The following is a 19,185-nucleotide window of genomic DNA, read 5'->3' on the forward strand; positions in this document are numbered from 1 at the left end:
ATATAAATTATCTTGAAATGTTTTGAAAGGAAGGAAGAATAAGGTTTGACGTACCGATATGACAAAATCATTAGAAGCCGAGCACAAGGAAATCGGCCGCATCCTTTTCAAAGGAACCATCCCGGCATTTGTTATGAGCGATGTAGAGGAATAATCGAAAATTAGAAATGAACCGTAATTTTCCCACAGTCGGCCGGCAGAACATCCGGACACTGGGTAACAAAGTTATAGCCTCATTTAAATTACTTGGCTTGTGACGTTCACGGTCCCAAGTTGCGACGTTGTAGCACAAATTTGGTCAAATAACAATAAAAATGACTTAATAATCGATAATAAAAAGGTAACATCGTAGCCTGCACTGTTTCTAAAATTTCTAAATTTTCATTGGAAATCCTTATCCCGGCAACGGACCAAGGAAGTCTAAGGTGCGCTACTTTAATTGAAGTTAAAGTCTGCCCATAAAACCAATGGTAGAACTTGTAAATCAGTCGCTCAAACTGCGGATTTTCTTGGCCCGCTGCCGGGATAGGACTTCCGATGAAAATTAAGAAATTTGGGAAACAGTGTATGCTATGATGTATTTTCATTAACAACTACTATGATGGCAATTTTATTGTTATTTGACAACATCTACTACTTTTTATGCATTTTTGAAATCCGGAGATTAAGTGGCTGATTTACAAGTTCTGTCATTGATCTTACGGACGGATTTTAACTTTAGTAACATAATCTCATTGTAACCCTTGTCTCACTAACCGGACAAAGGCACATTGAGAGCAGGGGAGTACTGAAGTGTAACAGTTTTAGCTATTGATATAAACTGATTACCATAGACTGCTTCACTCTCCGCGGCTTTAAAAAGAATATCGTCTACAAAAAACATGTAATATCTCAAGTCACGCATAGATTACAACTGCATAACATGTATAAGCATATCAAAAATACATTCTTAATTTTAATTACGACCGGATTTATGATAATTTGTTTAAATGAATGGAAACAATTTCATATTGATTTTTCTGTTAATGACCAAAATACATTGCACGGGAAGAGACATTTCTAAGGTTCTTTATTGCATTGCGTTCGCTGATACGGGAAACAGCGATTTTCCTTTTCTTTCTCTCTTGTCTATATTTAACTTGTAGCAAGTATCAAGTTTAAAGTCTACATCTTTCAACAGAAAACACTTAAACACTGTGAAATTCACGTACGATATACATATGATGTCTGAAAGTAAATCAGAAATCCAGTGTTATTTTGAGTTAGGACCGGAGTTAACGTTCATTCCCGAATTCTCGCATCGGGGAGAGTTTTGTACTGGAGAACTGAACGGCACACTGCTTTGCACAGCGGAAGCGGCAACGAACAGCACCATACAGCTCCCAATAGCTCGCAAACAGACATTCAACCGCTGACAGCGGATTTAAGCTTAAAGATGCCAATTTTGTTGGTTCTTTCATTTTGTCACCTCCTATTTTACCTTTTTCCTGTTCTCCAAATCTTCATCATCCAGTCTAAATTGGACTATAATACGGAGCAGCAGCTCACCCAACATTGCAATAGGAGCGAGCCGTGTACGTGTACCTGCGGGCGACTAGGACCAGGCTGAAAAGGATTCGGACCCTAAGGAAGGGCCTGGCCACGGTACACAGAGTGTCCCAAAATTTTAGGGTCAAAATTATACACGAGTTCAACGATCATAAGTTAGTATTTTAAAATGGTTCAAATGGCTCTGAGCACTACGGGACTTAATAGTACACTGCTGGCCACCGTAAATGCAACTCCCTGAAAGAAGCATCCGAATCAAGTGAAATTTACACTATGAGTTTGCAGCGATGAGATATGCAACTGATTAGAATTTCAGCGCAGACGCACATCACGCGCGCCTGTGGCGCCACCTCATAGCGCCAATTAAGGCTTGGCGATTTCGACGAGTGTACGTTCGGCACGTGTGTTTACCTTGTGGTTGTTTCACAAGACGATCAGTTATGCCTCGTAGACAACAGCGAACATCGTTTGATCAAGTATCCGAGTTCGACAGAGGAAGGGTAGTGGCTTACCGAGATTGTGGATTATCATACAGAGAAATCGCTAGTCGTGTTGGACGAAACCAAACAACTGTAGTGTGGATATGTGACCGTTGGATGCAGGAGGGTACGACGGACCGACGTGATCGATCGCATTCACCTCGGTGCACCACTGCACGTGCTGATAGGCAAATTGTGCGCATGGCAGTGACGGATCGCTCAGTGACATCCCGAACCATAGCACAGCACATTGCGTCTGTAACGCATCATCCAGTGTCTGCGCGTACCATTCGACGCCGTTTACAGCAGAGTGGTCTGTCCGCAAGACGTCCATTGCTTCGTCTACCATTGACGCAGAACCACAGACGTCTCCGTCGCCAATGGTGTGATGACAGACGGATGTGGACGGCAGAATGGAATGACGTTGTCTTTACTGACGAGGCACGCTTCTGTCTGCAGCACCACGATGGTCGGATTCGAGTGTGGAGACACCGTGGAGAGAGGATGCTGGACAGCTGCATTATGCACCGCCACACTGGTCTTGCACCGGGTATTAAGGTATGGCGCGGTATTGGATATTACTCTCGCACGCCTCTAGTACGCATTGCCGGTACTTTAAATAGCCGGCGCTACATATCCGAGGTGCTGGAGCCAGTTGTCCTTCCTTACCTTCAGGGCTCGGCCACAGCCATATTTCAACAGGATAATGCGCGACCACACGTGGCACGCATTGTGCAAAGGTTCTTCGTCAATAACCAGATTGAAGTGCTTCCCTGGCCGGCTCGCTCTCCGGATCTTTCGCCGATAGAAAACATGTGGTCCATGGTTGCTCAACGAGTGACCCAGATTACATCCCCAGCTGCCACACCAGATGATCTTTGGCAACGTGTGGAAGCTGCTTGGGCTGCTGTACCCCAGGAACACATCCAACGTCTCTTTGAGTCAATGCCGAGACGTGTGGCAGCGGTGATCTCCAAAAATGGCGGCTACTCTGGCTACTGATTCTGGCAGGAACCACATGTCACAGACGTCTGTAAACGTAATCATTTGATACTTGGTCAACATGTTATCTACAAAATAAATTTTGTTGTGCTACCTCTTATCTCCCCCCATGAACCATGGACCTTGCCGTTGGTGGGGAGGCTTGCGTGCCTCAGCGATACAGATAGCCGTACCGTAGGTGCAACCACAACGGAGGGGTATCTGTTGAGAGGCCAGACAAACGTGTGGTTCCTGAAGAGGGGCAGCAGCCTTTTCAGTAGTTGCAAGGGCAACAGTCTGGATGATTGACTGATCTGGCCTTGTAACAATAACCAAAACGGCCTTGCTGTGCTGGTACTGCGAACGGCTGAAAGCAAGGGGAAACTACAGCCGTAATTTTTCCCGAGGGCATGCAGCTTTACTGTATGATTACATGATGATGGCGTCCTCTTGGGTAAAATATTCCGGAGGTAAAATAGTCCCCCATTCGGATCTCCGGGCGGGGACTACTCAAGAGGATGTCGTTATCAGGAGAAAGAAAACTGGCGTTCTACGGATCGGAGCGTGGAATGTCAGATCCCTTAATCGGGCAGGTAGGTTAGAAAATTTAAAAAGGGAAATGGATAGGTTGAAGTTAGATATAGTGGGAATTAGTGAAGTTCGGTGGCAGGAGGAACAAGACTTCTGGTCAGGTGACTACAGGGTTATAAACACAAAATCAAATAGGGGTAATGCAGGAGTAGGTTTAATAATGAATAGGAAAATAGGAATGCGGGTAAGCTACTACAAACAGCATAGTGAACGCATTATTGTGGCCAAGATAGATACGAAGCCCACACCTACTACAGTAGTACAAGTTTATATGCCAACTAGCTCTGCAGATGACGAAGAAATTGAAGAAATGTATGATGAAATAAAAGAAATTATTCATATTGTGAAGGGAGACGAAAATTTAATAGTCATGGGTGACTGGAATTCGAGTGTAGGAAAAGGGAGAGAAGGAAACATAGTAGGTGAATATGGATTGGGGGACAGAAATGAAAGAGGAAGCCGCCTGGTAGAATTTTGCACAGAGCACAACATAATCATAGCTAACACTTGGTTTAAGAATCATGAAAGAAGGTTGTATACATGGAAGAACCCTGGAGATACTAAAAGGTATCAGATAGATTATATAATGGTAAGACAGAGATTTAGGAACCAGGTTTTAAATTGTAAGACATTTCCAGGGGCAGATGTGGACTCTGACCACAATCTATTGGTTATGACCTGTAGATTAAAACTGAAGAAACTGCAAAAAGGTGGGAATTTAAGGAGATGGGACCTGGATAAACTAAAAGAACCAGAGGTTGTACAGAGGTTCAGGGAGAGCATAAGGGAGCAATTGACAGGAATGGGGGAAATAAATACAGTAGAAGAAGAATGGGTAGCTTTAAGGGATGAAGTAGTGAAGGCAGCAGAGGATCAAGTAGGTAAAAAGACGAGGGCTAGTAGAAATCCTTGGGTAACAGAAGAAATATTGAATTTAATTGATGAAAGGAGAAAATATAAAAATGCAGTAAGTGAAACAGGCAAAAAGGAATACAAACGTCTCAAAAATGAGATCGACAGGAAGTGCAAAATGGCTAAGCAGGGATGGCTAGAGGACAAATGTAAGGATGTAGAGGCCTATCTCACTGGGGGTAAGATAGATACCGCCTACAGGAAAATTAAAGAGACCTTTGGAGATAAGAGAACCACTTGTATGAATATCAAGAGCTCAGATGGAAACCCAGTTCTAAGCAAAGAAGGGAAAGCAGAAAGGTGGAAGGAGTATATAGAGGGTCTATACAAGGGCGATGTACTTGAGGACAATATTATGGAAATGGAAGAGGATGTAGATGAAGATGAAATGGGAGATATGATACTGCATGAAGAGTTTGACAGAGCACTGAAAGACCTGAGTCGAAACAAGGCCCCCGGAGTAGACAATATTCCATTGGAACTACTGACGGCCTTGGGAGAGCCAGTCCTGACAAAACTCTACCATCTGCTGAGCAAGATGTATGAAACAGGCGAAATACCCTCAGACTTCAAGAAGAATATAATAATTCCAATCCCAAAGAAAGCAGGTGTTGACAGATGTGAAAATTACCGAACTATCAGCTTAATAAGTCACAGCTGCAAAATACTAACACGAATTCTTTACAGACGAATGGAAAAACTAGTAGAAGCCAACCTCGGGGAAGATCAGTTTGGATTCCGTAGAAACACTGGAACACGTGAGGCAATACTGACCTTACGACTTATCTTAGAAGAAAGATTAAGGAAAGGCAAACCTACGTTTCTAGCATTTGTAGACTTAGAGAAAGCTTTTGACAATGTTGACTGGAATACTCTCTTTCAAATTCTAAAGGTGGCAGGGGTAAAATACAGGGAGCGAAAGGCTATTTACAATTTGTACAGAAACCAGGTGGCAGTTATAAGAGTCGAGGGACATGAAAGGGAAGCAGTGGTTGGGAAGGGAGTAAGACAGGGTTGTAGCCTCTCCCCGATGTTGTTCAATCTGTATATTGAGCAAGCAGTAAAGGAAACAAAAGAAAAATTCGGAGTAGGTATTAAAATTCATGGAGAAGAAATTAAAACTTTGAGGTTCGCCGATGACATTGTAATTCTGTCAGAGACAGCAAAGGACTTGGAAGAGCAGTTGAATGGAATGGACAGTGTCTTGAAAGGAGGATATAAGATGAACATCAACAAAAGCAAAACAAGGATAATGGAATGTAGTCTAATTAAGTCGGGTGATGCTGAGGGAATTAGATTAGGAAATGAGGCACTTAAAGTAGTAAAGGAGTTTTGCTATTTGGGGAGCAAAATAACTGATGATGGTCGAAGTAGAGAGGATATAAAATGTAGGCTGGCAATGGCAAGGAAAGCGTTTCTGAAGAAGAGAAATTTCTTAACATCCAGTATTGATTTAAGTGTCAGGAAGTCATTTCTGAAAGTATTCGTATGGAGTGTAGCCATGTATGGAAGTGAAACATGGACGATAAATAGTTTGGACAAGAAGAGAATAGAAGCTTTCGAAATGTGGTGCTACAGAAGAATGCTGAAGATTAGATGGGTAGATCACATAACTAATGAGGAAGTATTGAATAGGATTGGGGAGAAGAGAAGTTTGTGGCACAACTTGACTAGAAGAAGGGATCGGTTGGTAGGACATGTTCTGAGGCATCAAGGGATCACCAATTTAGTATTGGAGGGCAGCGTGGAGGGTAAAAATCGTAGAGGGAGACCAAGAGATGAATACACTAAGCAGATTCAGAAGGATGTAGGTTGCAGTAGGTACTGGGAGATGAAAAAGCTTGCACAGGATAGAGTAGCATGGAGAGCTGCATCAAACCAGTCTCAGGACTGAAGACCACAACAACAACAACAACAACCTCTTATCTTTCTTGGTGTTGCATTTACGGTGGCCAGCAGTGTATTTTAAAATCAATACATATTTTAAAAGTAAGTGTACAATGTGCGTGCCGCTAAAACTCAGAAACGAGTCCCGATGCGATCAAGGGAGTTATATGGTGTGGTAGCCCCCTATCCACCAATCATGAAGGTTCACGTTTTTACCTGAAGGGCGTGCTTTTAAAGATGTAGGGGCTGGGAAGTTTCGCCCACTGGAAATTTCTAGAACATTCCAGAACATTCGAGAGTATTCGTGAGCAATCCACAACATTCCAGAATGTTCCGGAATGTTCCACAATGATCCGGGATGTTCTCGAATGTACGGGAATTGTCTGGCAGAGTCCAGAAGGTTCGGGAAAATCTCGGGACATCTCAGATCATTGTGGGACTTTACAGAACACACTCGATTGTTGCGGAATGTTCTGGAACATTGTGGACCATTCGAAACCTTTTTTGTATATTCTGGATTTCGCCAGTGGTCTATATATATTAGTAGCTGAGAAACCCGGATTGGCCCTGGTGATGGAATTATAGGGGTGAGGAGGAGACGGACAGAGGGGGGAAAGGAGCAGATTGAGAGAGAAATGGAGAAGGAGATGGAGACAGATTTGGAGTTTATTATATGGTTAAAGATAAGGGGTGGTGCAGATGGACGGAGAGAGGGGTGGATGGAGGTAATGGGCAAGGGCAGGAGGGATGGATAGAGAGCGATGAGAGGTGGATAAAGAGAGAGGGGATTGGAGAGGAGGAGGAGGAGGAGGAGGATAGATGAAGGGGGATGGGGAGGAAGGAGATGTACAGAGATAGGAGGGAGGACGAGATGGATTAACAGAAGACTGAAATAAATAAAAACAACTCGTGCCACGCCGAGCTTCTCAGCCGGTAAATGAATATTTCGGGCGGTATGGTATCTTGTATGAGCAAAGCGTGTGAGTAACGAGTTTGGGAGCTGCTTACACTTCATAACGAACAGGTGCCTGACGCTACTGCTGTAGTTGCGTTACATTGAACGACAATACACGATCTTCCTCGATGGAGCTGGAGCACGGCTCCTTACAGTAGCTTCCAGACACGATTTCAATGTCTGGAGCAGCATCATGTACTGCCCGTAACACGGAACGAATGTACGGAGAAAGGTTTCGCAACAGGTAGGCTAGTTAGTTAGGTATTACATGGATCTTTTGAACGATTCTTTTATCGAAATGATGTGGAATGAGTTAGTTAAATGATTAGTGTTAACATTAATGAACACATTATTTTAGTCCTACTCATGCAACAACACTTAAAAACAATTATTTTACTGGCTATCAATTTTTAAGTAAAAATTCGTCAGTGGAATAGGAGTTGTCCAGGAGAAATGATCTTAAGTTGTATTTAAAACTCGTTTTGCTACCTGTCAGACATTTTATGTTAGTGGGCAAATGATCAAAGACTTTTGTTACTGCATATTGGCCTCCTTTCCGACACAATGACAGCCTTAATAATGAGTAATAAATGTAATTTTTCCTTTTAGTTTTGTAGCTATGGACATCACTGTTCTTTAGCGAATGTACTTATTGTGACAGCACAGTTAAAATGCCTAACCCTTGTAAGAGGTACCCACCCGATATCCGTGGGTGAACACCACTTGTTATTCTTACTGCTCGCTTTTGTGTCGTCAATACTTTCTTTCTTAGCGATGAGCTACCACAGAAAATGATTCCGTAAGACATTATTGAGTGGAATTATGCAAAATACGTCAGGAGATTGATTTGTTTTCAAGATTAGCAAGTATACAAAGAGCAATAGTAGCTATACTTAATTGTTCTTCCACTTCAAATTTTTGGATGTACATACTGATTTCAATGTCTTGTATGAATATCAAAATCTTGTATGAATATCAAGAGCTCAGATGGCAACCCAGTTCTAAGCAAAGAAGGGAAGGCAGAAAGGTGGAAGAAGTTCAAATGGTTCAAATGGCTCTGAGCACTATGGGACTCAACTTCTGAGGTCATTAGTCCCCTAGAACTTAGAACTAGTTAAATCTAACTAACCTAAGGACATCACAAACATCCATGCCCGAGGCAGGATTCGAACCTGCGACCGTAGCGGTCTTGCGGTTCCAGACTGCAGCGCCTTTAACCGCACGGCAGCTTCGGCCGGCTGGTGGAAGTAGTATATAGAGGGTTTATACAAGGGCGATGTACTTGAGGACAATATTATGGAAATGGAAGAGGATGTAGATGAAGACGAAATGGAAGATAAGATACTGCGTGAAGAGTTTGACAGAGCACTGAAAGACCTGAGTCGAAACAAGGCCCCGGGAGTAGACAACATTCCATTAGAACTACTGATGGCCTCAGGAGAGCCAGTCATGACAAAACTCTACCATCTGGTGAGCACGATATATGAGACAGGCGAAATACCCTCAGACTTCAAGAAGAATATAATAATTCCAATCCCAAAGAAAGCAGGTGTTAACAGATGTGAAAATTACCGAACTATCAGTTTAATAAGTCACAGCTGCAAAATACTAACGCGAATTCTTTACAGACGAATGGAAAAACTGGTAGAAACGGACCTCGGGGAAGATTAGTTTGGATTCCGTAGAAATGTTGGAACACGTGAGGCAATACTAACCTTACGACTTGTCTTAGAAGAAAGATTAAGGAAAGGCAAACCTACGTTTCTAGCGTTTGTAGACTTAGAGAAAGCTTTTGACAATGTTGACTGAAATACTCTCTTTCAAATTCTGAAGGTGGCAGGGGTAAAATACAGGGAGCGAAAGGCTATTTACAATTTGTACAGAAACCAGGTGGCAGTTATAAGAGTCGAGGGACATGAAAGGGAAGCAGTGGTTGGGAAGGGAGTAAGACAGGGTTGTAGCCTCTCCCCGATGTTATTCAATGTGTATATTGAGCAAGCGGTAAAGGAAACAAAAGAAAAATTCGGAGTAGGTATTAAAATTCATGGAGAAGAAATAAAAACTTTGAGGTTCGCCGATGACATGGTAATTCTGTCAGAGACAGCAAAGGTCTTGGAAGAGCAGTTGAACGGAATGGACAGTATCTTGAAAGGAGGATATAAGATGAACATCAACAAACGCAAAACGAGGATAATGGAATGTAGTCAAATTAAGTCGGGTGATGCTGAGGGAATTAGATTAGGAAATGAGACACTTAAAATAGTAAAGGAGTTTTGCTATTTAGGGAGTAAAATAACTGATGATGGTCGAAGTAGAGAGGATATAAAGTGTAGACTGGCGATGGCAAGGAAAGCGTTTCTCAAGAAGAGAAATTTGTTAACATCGAGTATAGATTTAAGTGTCAGGAAGTCGTTTCTGAAAGTATTGTATGGAGTGTAGCCATGTATGGAAGTGAAACATGGACGATAACTAGTTTGGACAAGAAGAGAATAGAAGCTTTCGAAATGTGGTGCTACAGAAGAATGCTGAAGATAAGGTGGGTAGATCACGTAACTAATGACGAGGTATTGAATAGGATTGGGGAGAAGAGAAGTTTGTGGCACAACTTGACTAGAAGAAGGGATCGGTTGGTAGGACATGTTTTGAGGCATCAAGGGATCACAAATTTAGTATTGGAGGGCAGCGTGGGGGGTAAAAGTCGTAGAGGGAGACCAAGAGATGAATACACTAAGCAGATTGAGAAGGATGTAGGTTGCAGTAGGTACTGGGAGATGAAGCTTGCACAGGACAGAGTAGCATGGAGAGCTGCATCAAACCAGTCTCAGGACTGAAGACGACAACAACAACATACTGATGCAAACTTTGAGTATTCTACTCCATATACTGACTCCTTCTCGTGTGCTACATCAGTTATTAGCATGACTTTTTTTACAGAACTGAATATAGTGTCCAAGACAGAAATAAGGTCAGCATCAGTTGTACAGCCATGTGCCTTTTCTGTTGCATTGCAAATATAGATTTTTAACTGACATTGTGGCTATCATCAGTGCGTTATAAGTACTGTAGTCATGTGAATGAACGTAATCATAAAGACACATATTCCAATCTAACTCAGGTACGTGCACGCATTGCGTTGCCTAATGCATGTACATTCCTGAGTTAGATTGGAATATGTGTCGTTATGATTATGTACACCACAGCATCATCAGCAAACAGCAGCAGATTGCTGTACATCCGTTCCACCAAATCATTTACGTATATAGAGAACAACTGCAGTCCTATCACGATTCCGTGGGCCATTCTTGACGATACCATTGTCTCTGACGAGCAGTTTCCGAATTGTGTTTGAGGGAACACGCCTTTTTCAACAAATAACTTTTGTTTGACGGAGAACCAGGGGTTTTGAACAGTCTGTACGGCATGCAAGATAATCGGTAAGATCATCCCAGATTATACATTGTGGCGAAATCTGTTCTACAGTTTGAGGTTGCTTCAGTCCCTAATTTGTGTCATCTCGCCCGCCGAAATATTTCCTCGTATTTACATACAGTGGTGCAGGATTGAAGAGGTTGTGAACTTTATGTCTTGGGGGACTGGTTACCGCATCATTTCAGGTTCATTTCATTCTATTACATCTTCAGTGTTTCCATATTAAATTTACAGGAACTGCAAAGTCTGTTATACGTGCGTGGTATTGGATTACTTCTCCAATGATAGAAGCTTTATTTTGTAATGAGCGATATGAATACGATTCTCATCACAGGATAGTAATTTGTGTTAATGTTTGTCAGATATAATTTTTTTAACAAAACGCATTGTGTAGTGATTTCCCGGATAAATTATTTCCTATATTCATAAAAAAACTCCTCCCGAAGACGCCATGAAGGCCCAAAGGTACTGACTGGCCGCCGTATCATTCTCAGCCCTCGGACGTCACTGGATGCGGATATGGAGTGGCATGTGGTCAGCACACCGCTCTCCCGGCCGTATGTCAGTTTCCGAGACCAGAGCCGCTACTTCTCAATCTAGTAGCTCCACAGTTTGCCTAACACGGGCTGAGTGCACCCTGTCCCTATATTCATGCTTTGTTTGGAAGTTCATCAAGGAGAACGTCGCCATCTTGTCGTAAATTGTCACAATAACTGCGGAGGTGAAAAGCATTGTGATGACGAAGTTGGTGATCATGGGGCATGGTTGGAGACTGACTATAGAATCAAACGCAATTTCTTTGCCTGCTGGTTGATTTTCAGGAATTGATTAAGGTAAATTTATTAATATTCTTGTGCTTCTCATTGCTGGCGTGTTGCGTATTGTAAAAGTGTGTCACTGAATTATTACCATTCCACATACGAAACGCTCTGAGCACTACCGGACTTAACATCTGAGGTCATCAGTCCCCTAGAACTTAGAACTACTTAAACTTAACTAACCTAAGGACATCACACACACCCATGCCCGAGGCAGGATTCGAGCCTGCGACCGTAGCGGTTGCGCGGTTCCGGACTGAAGCGCCAAGAACCGCATGGCCACACGGCCGGCCCACATATGAAAGATATTAAGAGCATTATTAAATGACTTTTCAGACGATTAACAGTTGCATTCAATCTGAACTGATAAATACATGTTTGGGGAAAATAGCCCCACTGCGCAACCGGTCACTTTAGGCGAGTAGCTACCATACGTTATTACCACTTGTTACTAACGCCGGCTGGAGTGGCCGAGCGGTTCTAGCGCTACAGTCTGGACCCGCGCGACCGCTACGGTCGCAGGTTCGAATCCTGCTTCGGGCATGGATGTGTGTGATGTCCTTAGGTTAGTTAGGTTTAAGTAGTTCTACGTTCTAGGGGACTGATGACCACAGCAGTTAAGTTCCATAGTGCTCAGAGCCATTTTGTTACTAACGCGAAGTAAATAACTGTGTGTTATTTTGAGATACACAGACTCTTATACCTTACGTTGCACTCATTTATATTAAAGTGTGTATTGTGTGACTTCTTTAGAGGTGTTCATTCGAGTCAGATAGTATTAAAAACTTTTCCGTGGCCATTATATTTTCATGTTGCATATCACTAGGGGAATGGTTAGCTCATACAGAACAGACGTTCCACATTGACATCACAGTGGATAAAAACAAAACGATGCACAAGTGAACAGCGAACAGCGACAATAACAGTCTCTCGATGAGTGTGTCGAAATAATTTATCCATAAATCTGGTTTTTGCGTATGGAAAATTTCTGCACCAGGTGCCAGTTAAGTGAAAAACGTATGAAAAACTGTATATTTAATTACAACCTACCAAGAAAACGTACTAGGGATTCACAATGCGACAGAAAACGTAATTACAAAACATCCACTGACACTGTTCTTAGGAGAAGTGTACAAGAACAACAACTCGGAATAATGAATTATATTTTACGTATTACTTTACGGGTGACAGTCTGACAAGCTACCCTGTCATAAAATGCATAAAAGAGAATCAACCTGCGCAGCGCCATCTTTAAAATTAATGCATTTTCAGCTGAAGAACAGAATAAAAATTCATATGTTATACTATTACGCCTAACATACGAAGCCATCCAAAAGTTTAGTACAATGTTTTACAGATGTAAAACGAGCCCCTCTGAATGATAACACATAGGTGTCCACGCAATAGAAATAGGAAAGAGGTTGGGTTTTGCTGAAGGGGTTAAAAACGCCAGTTTAATTGGAAGAAATTTATCGACATGAATAGACGCTTATGAGAAACTGGGACGTTAAAGCCACAAATAGCTGGGTACATCTCTCAACAAAGAATGTTTTGCGCAGTAAAAACTGAGATCATTAATTGGGAGAAACTTAACCAGTAATACCAACAGACTTGGCCTTGAACGATTAACTAGAAGCTTACACTGTGCAAGCTTCGTTGCCAAATGATTTTGATCCCAGAATTCTGTTGTTCCTAGAATTCTGTTTTTTATTGTGTGTATTGATAAAAGGTTAAATATCCTTTTCTGACCATTAGTTCCTCAACTCAAAGTTATGAGTTTAATATCATCTGTCATCTTGACTGGAACACACTTTTAGAAATTCTGAAGATGGCACGGTTAAAATACATGGAGTGGAAAGTTAAAACAACGTGTGCAGAAACTAGACCGGTTGTTACAAGACTTGAAGGACATGAAAGGGAAACCGTAGTTGAGAAGGGACAGAGTACATTATTCAACCTGTACATTGAGCAAGCAAGCAAGCACACCAGAACAAATTTGGAAGGTAATTAAAATTGAGGGAAAAGAAATAAAAGCACTGAGCTTTGTCGATGACACTGTAATTCAGTCAGTGACAACAAAGGAATTGGAAGAGCAGATGAAAGAAGTGGATAGTGTCTTGAAATAAGGTTCTCAGATGACCACAAATAAAAGTGATTCAAAGGTAATTGAGTGTAATCGAATTAAGTCAGGCGATTATGAAGGAACAGGATTAGGAGATGAAACACTAAAAGTAGTAAATGAGTTCCGCTATTTGAGCAACAGAATAAGTGACGATGGCTGAAGCAGAGAGCACATAAAGTCCATCTTTTCCTTTGTCATGTTTACTTCTATATACATGCATTTCTCCTCTAGCAATTCGTGCTTTGGCACTTGTTAGTCTGCTTCCTGGGACGTCTGTAGTACTTTTTGCCTGCTTCACTTGCTGTATTTCTATATTTTCTCCTTTCGTCAGTTAAATTCAGCATCTCATGTGTTATCCAAGGATTGCTACTGAACCTCTACTCTTTGCTTAGTTGTTCCTCTGTTGCCCTCAATATTCCAGCTCTTAAAGGCTACCCATTCGTCTCCTATTGTTCTCTTCCCCGTTTCAGACAATAGTTGCCTAGCGCTCCTTTTGAAACTCTGAACAATCTGTTGTTCTTTCAACTTATCCAGGTACCATGTCCTTAAGTGTACAGTTCCAGACCACCACGCGAAAGGAGCTGACTTCAATGCAGTGCAGCACTGTGCAAACAATGATTTGTTCCGTTTCACAGTCAAAAGACCGTTAACATTTCCTAGTATCACCATGGTTGATTACGTAAATAATTTTCAAAAATGGGCATGCTGTTATTATAAATTTTGGCCAGTAAAAAAAATCTCCCCGTGTCGAAATATTGTGCTCGAGAAACGAACCACAGAACTTTCAAATAAAGTACGTTAACTGAAATAAATTGTGGTCGATCTTTTTGCGAAAAAATAAAATTGGGAAAAACTTTGTTTCTGCTATTTTATGACAAAAAACATCCACTTCTTTCCATATGTACCACGTAAAGGGTTAAAGACAGCAATGAAACTTGTGGCAAATCAAAACGAAGGCGTGCCTGACGCTCACCTTGACGACGGTGCCGACGACGGGATCCTGGCGCACCTCGAGAACGTCAGAGGCGGCACGCGTGTCCATGGCGGCGCCGGAGTCTGGCAGCGACGTCTGGTCGGGGTTCGAGCTCTGCGACAGCAGCCGCTCCTTCATCTCGTGCAGGTACGGGCAGCGCTGCATGCCGGCCGCCGTCTGGAACACGACAAGTGGCGACCCTGTCAGGCGCACCAAGCAACGCAACACGCTTTTGTTTTTCAACTGCACGCCATTAGAAACATGTGTTCCCGCTCGGGAATGCTAGGCTCGAACACTAGCATCCAGAAAAAAATCCAAAAAAGCCCCATGTGAACAGAGTTCAGCTTAGTTTACGGTTTTTGGTTACTGTACAATGGTCGCCAGGGCCAGGGGAAGCCACTTTCCACCCTCCCCCCCCCCCCCCCTCCCTCACCTAGCCTCTAGTGAAAACATCTTCACAAAGCGAACTAACATGCTCCCCCAAACAGAGAGGTCAGTTTAGAATCAGTTCCACAAAAACCAGAACATTTAGTAGATTCTGACCAGTGCAAATGCACCCAGAGTCATTTTCACGAAATGTCAAAATTATTTCGTTGTTCACCGCGAGGCTAACATGATTGCCCATCCCCATTCACAAGCTGTGGTCCTATGAAAATGAAAGGAAATGACCTTGTAATGTAATGTGTCATGTCCATGTTAGAAATTTTTCTAATACTTGTTTCAGTGTTTTAAGAATTTTCGCAAAAGGGCTGACATGAATCCTCACTTTTAAGTTGAAGCGCCTCCAACAAAGATTTTCTATTATTAATTGGACCTGCATTGTTAAGGACTGTTTCTCAGGCTCTCACCTACTCTTCTGCATAGAATCAACAGACGATTTCTGTGTTCGTAGACAATACTCTATGTGATCTACGAGAAGCTATACGTTTATCAGTGAGACATGTAATTTTTGAACAATGGACCTCCTGCTACTCGTGGATCGCAACTACGAGCGGGCGTCATCTATCGTGCTTCTAGTATACATTTAGCTTATCTAATTACTAATTTTTTGTACATTTTTCCACTTTGAGAATGCTTTATTTCACAATTAATTTTACTTTGTGAATATTTTTAATCTTGTACTTGCAGTGTAAAAGTTGACAGTTTTGTAATGTTAGGTAGTTATCTGTATCCTTCAGTTTCAACTGTCAGAGTGTAGATAATATGTCTACACCGTGAGCGACTCTCTGGGTGGGCGCAGTTGACGAGTTACTGCGTGACGTATTCAAGTACGTGCAGTTGCGTGTACCAGTACGTGCAGTTGCGTATACAAGTTAGTAAAATACTACGAAACTAAATTGCAAATCAAACTATGTTCCTTTTTCTTGTCTTGACACCTTACTAAGCAGTCGGAGCCGCCGATGACATTATCTATGTGACCTGAAGCTGAGAAATTCACTACCTGATCAACAGTAACCGGACACCTCTTAGTCAACATTAATGTGGGATGTATCCGCCGACCGGTGTGGCCGTGCGGTTCTAGGCGCTTCAGTCCGGAACCGCGTGACCGCTACGGTCGCAGGTTCGAATCCTGCCTCGGGCATGGATATGTGTGATGTCCTTAGGTTAGACAGGTTTAAGTAGTTCTAAGTTCTAGGGGACTGATGACCTCAGATGTTAAGTCCCATAGTGCTCAGAACCATTTGAACCATTTTTTGGGATGTATCTACCCTGCGCCTTTGGTTGGTTGGTTGTGTTGGGGAAGGAGACCAGACAGCGAGGTCATCGGTCTCATCGGATTAGGGAAGAAAGTCGGCCGTGCCCTTTGAAAGGAACCATCCCGGAATTTGCCTGGAGCCATTTAGGGAAATTACGGAAAACCTAAATCAGGATGGCCGGACGCGGGATTGAACCGTCGTCCTCCCGAATGCGAGTCCAGTGTCTAACCACTGCGCCACCTCGCTCGGTACTCTTCGCCTTTATCACGGCTTGAACTCTGCTGCTGACACTTTCAATGGGGTTTGTGAATGTCTCTGGTGGAATGGCAGCCCATTTTTCCTCGAGATCCGAAAGCAGAGAAGGTAGTGATGCTGTACGCTGGTGTCTGAAGTGGACGTTCTAATTCATCTCAGAGGTGTTCCACTTGGTGCACGTCGCCACTCTGGGTTGTCCATTTCAGGAATGTTACTTTCGACAAACCACTGCCTTACAGATGCTGCTTTACGGCAGAGTGCACTGTCATGATGATACAGGCAATCATCATCTTCGAACTGTTCGTACGGAACGCACAAAACAATGCTGTAAACTGTGTTCATATCCTTCGGCATACAGCGTTTCCTCAAGCGCAGTAAGGGTCAATAACTCTTTCATCAGATTGCCACGTGGTATGGCGTGATTCATCACTCAAAATCACTTGTTTACAGTCATCCATTGTCCTGTGGCGTCTCTCTTAACACCATCTCAACTGCCGCTTAGTACTGACTACAAAAATGTGTGGCCAGTGAGGAGTCGCTCGACCACTGTACCCCATTGTTTTTAATTCTCTACGCACAGTCATTATGCTAGCCGGTCGGCTGGTAACACTTTGGAAACGCACGACTGCTTCCTCCGCTGATTTCGCCATCATGATGCTGTGAACAGAACCTGGATTCATCCGAAAAAATGACGTTTTGCCATTAGTGCACCCAAGTTCGTCGTCGAGTACACCATCGCAGGCGCTCCTGTCCGTGATGCAGCGTCAAGGGTAACCGCAGCCACGGTCTCCGAGCTGATAGTCCATGCTGCTGCAAACGTCGAACTGTTCGTGCAGATGGTTGTTGTCTTGCAAACGTCCCCATCTGTTGACTCAGGGATCGAGACGTGGCTGCACGATCTGTTACGGCCATGCGGGTAAGATGCCTGTCATCTGGACTGCTAGTGATACGAGGCCGTTGGGATCCAGCACGGCGTTCCATATTACCCTCCTGAACCCACCGATTTCATGTTCTGCTAACAGTCATTGGATCTCGACCAACGCGAGCAGCAGTGTCGCTATACGATAAACCGCAATCGCGATAGGCTACAATCCGACCTATATAAAAGTCGGAAACGTGACGGTACGCATTTCGTCTCCTTACACGAGGCATCACAACAACGTTTCACCACGCAACGCCGGTCAACTGCTGTTTGTGTATGAGAAATCGGTTGGAAACCTTCCTCACGTCAGCACGTTGTAGGTGTCGCCACCGGCGCCAACGTTGTGTGAATGCTCTGAAAAGCTAATCATTTGCATATCACAGCAGCTTATTTCTGTCGGTTAAATTTCGCGTCTGTAGCGCGTCATCTTCGTGGTGTAGCAATTTTAATGGCCAGTAGTGTACATTATTTGCTCTGCAACAAAATGCCTATTAGTGGTTAGACCCTACAGTAGTTAGAATCTTTTATTTATCTGGCTGTATTGGTGCTTGCTGCATCGCTGTAGTTCGTGTAATGAAGATTTTCCATGACGCAAGTGACTTATGAAATGTATGGGTTATTGTTAGGTTTTTTTCCAGTTCAGGGCCACTCTTTTGTGTTACTTATTTGAGCTGTCAGACTGTGTATGGTTGTATACTGTGCGTCATAAATGAATAGAATAAGTTTGAGCTGCATTTGTCAGGGGAAATTCTGTAGGTTTGTGTTGAAATGATAAAAATATAGGAAAGTGATAGTATGTTGAATTTCCCTCAACAGTTTTGAACATTGAGTAAGCATTCATCAGTTGAGGAGGTTCACTTGCATTCAGTTTCACTCAGCAGTTTCAGAATTAAGTTAAGAAGTTTCATCTTCCCAGTTATTTCAGTTTAACTGAACATATAAGAAAGAAGTTTCAATGTAAGATGGGAGTGTCTTGTATATGTGTATAATCAGTTTTATTTAAATTTTCTTCATCTTTGCATGTGACATGAGTATTTTTATTATGGTAAAAGTATAGGTAGCTCAACATATTTTTAGCGGCCCCCCTACTTGAAGTTTTTCTGTATCCACCTCACATCACCAGTAGTCGACCTCGGCAGCTTTAGAAGGCTTGAAATGTACCTGATGACATCCAATGGCAAGTTTACGTTCAAAGCCAGTAACGTAAGCTCTTGTATGTGACCCATTCTGCCATTACTGCTTCTATACTGACAACAGAGTACTGCAGGCCTCCTTTCACACTGGCGGGTCCGTCTCTCCTGACATCTAGCGGTAAATTTCGCATTACATAGGGCTGCCTGCGAACTTTTGCTTAGAATGGTTCAAATGGCTCTGAGCACTATGGGACTTACCATGTATGGTCATCAGTCCCCTAGAACTTAGAACTACTTAAACCTAACTAACCTAATGACATCACACAACACCCAGTCATCACGAGGCAGAGAAAATCCCTGACCCCGCCGGGAATCGAACCCGGGAACCCGGGCGCGGGAAGCGAGAACGCTACCGCACGACCACGAGCTGCGGACGAACTTTTGCTTAGATAACGTAGGTCTGCGACGCCTAGTTCTCCACCT

General features: G+C 42.9%; 1 protein-coding gene across 1 annotated transcript in view; it reads right to left on the reverse strand.

The window, feature by feature from the left end:
- LOC124787671 (proton channel OtopLc) overlaps nucleotides 1-19,185 on the reverse strand; it is a 700,713-nt gene that overhangs the window by 362,304 nt on the left and 319,224 nt on the right. Inside the window, exon 2 of the mRNA XM_047254488.1 lies at nucleotides 14,696-14,872. Coding sequence (XP_047110444.1) covers nucleotides 14,696-14,860 — 165 coding nt within the window. The 5' untranslated portion in view covers nucleotides 14,861-14,872. The remainder of the gene's footprint in view (nucleotides 1-14,695; nucleotides 14,873-19,185) is intronic.

This window comes from Schistocerca piceifrons, chromosome 3, assembly GCF_021461385.2.
Source record: "Schistocerca piceifrons isolate TAMUIC-IGC-003096 chromosome 3, iqSchPice1.1, whole genome shotgun sequence".
Lineage (NCBI taxonomy): Eukaryota > Metazoa > Arthropoda > Insecta > Orthoptera > Acrididae > Schistocerca > Schistocerca piceifrons.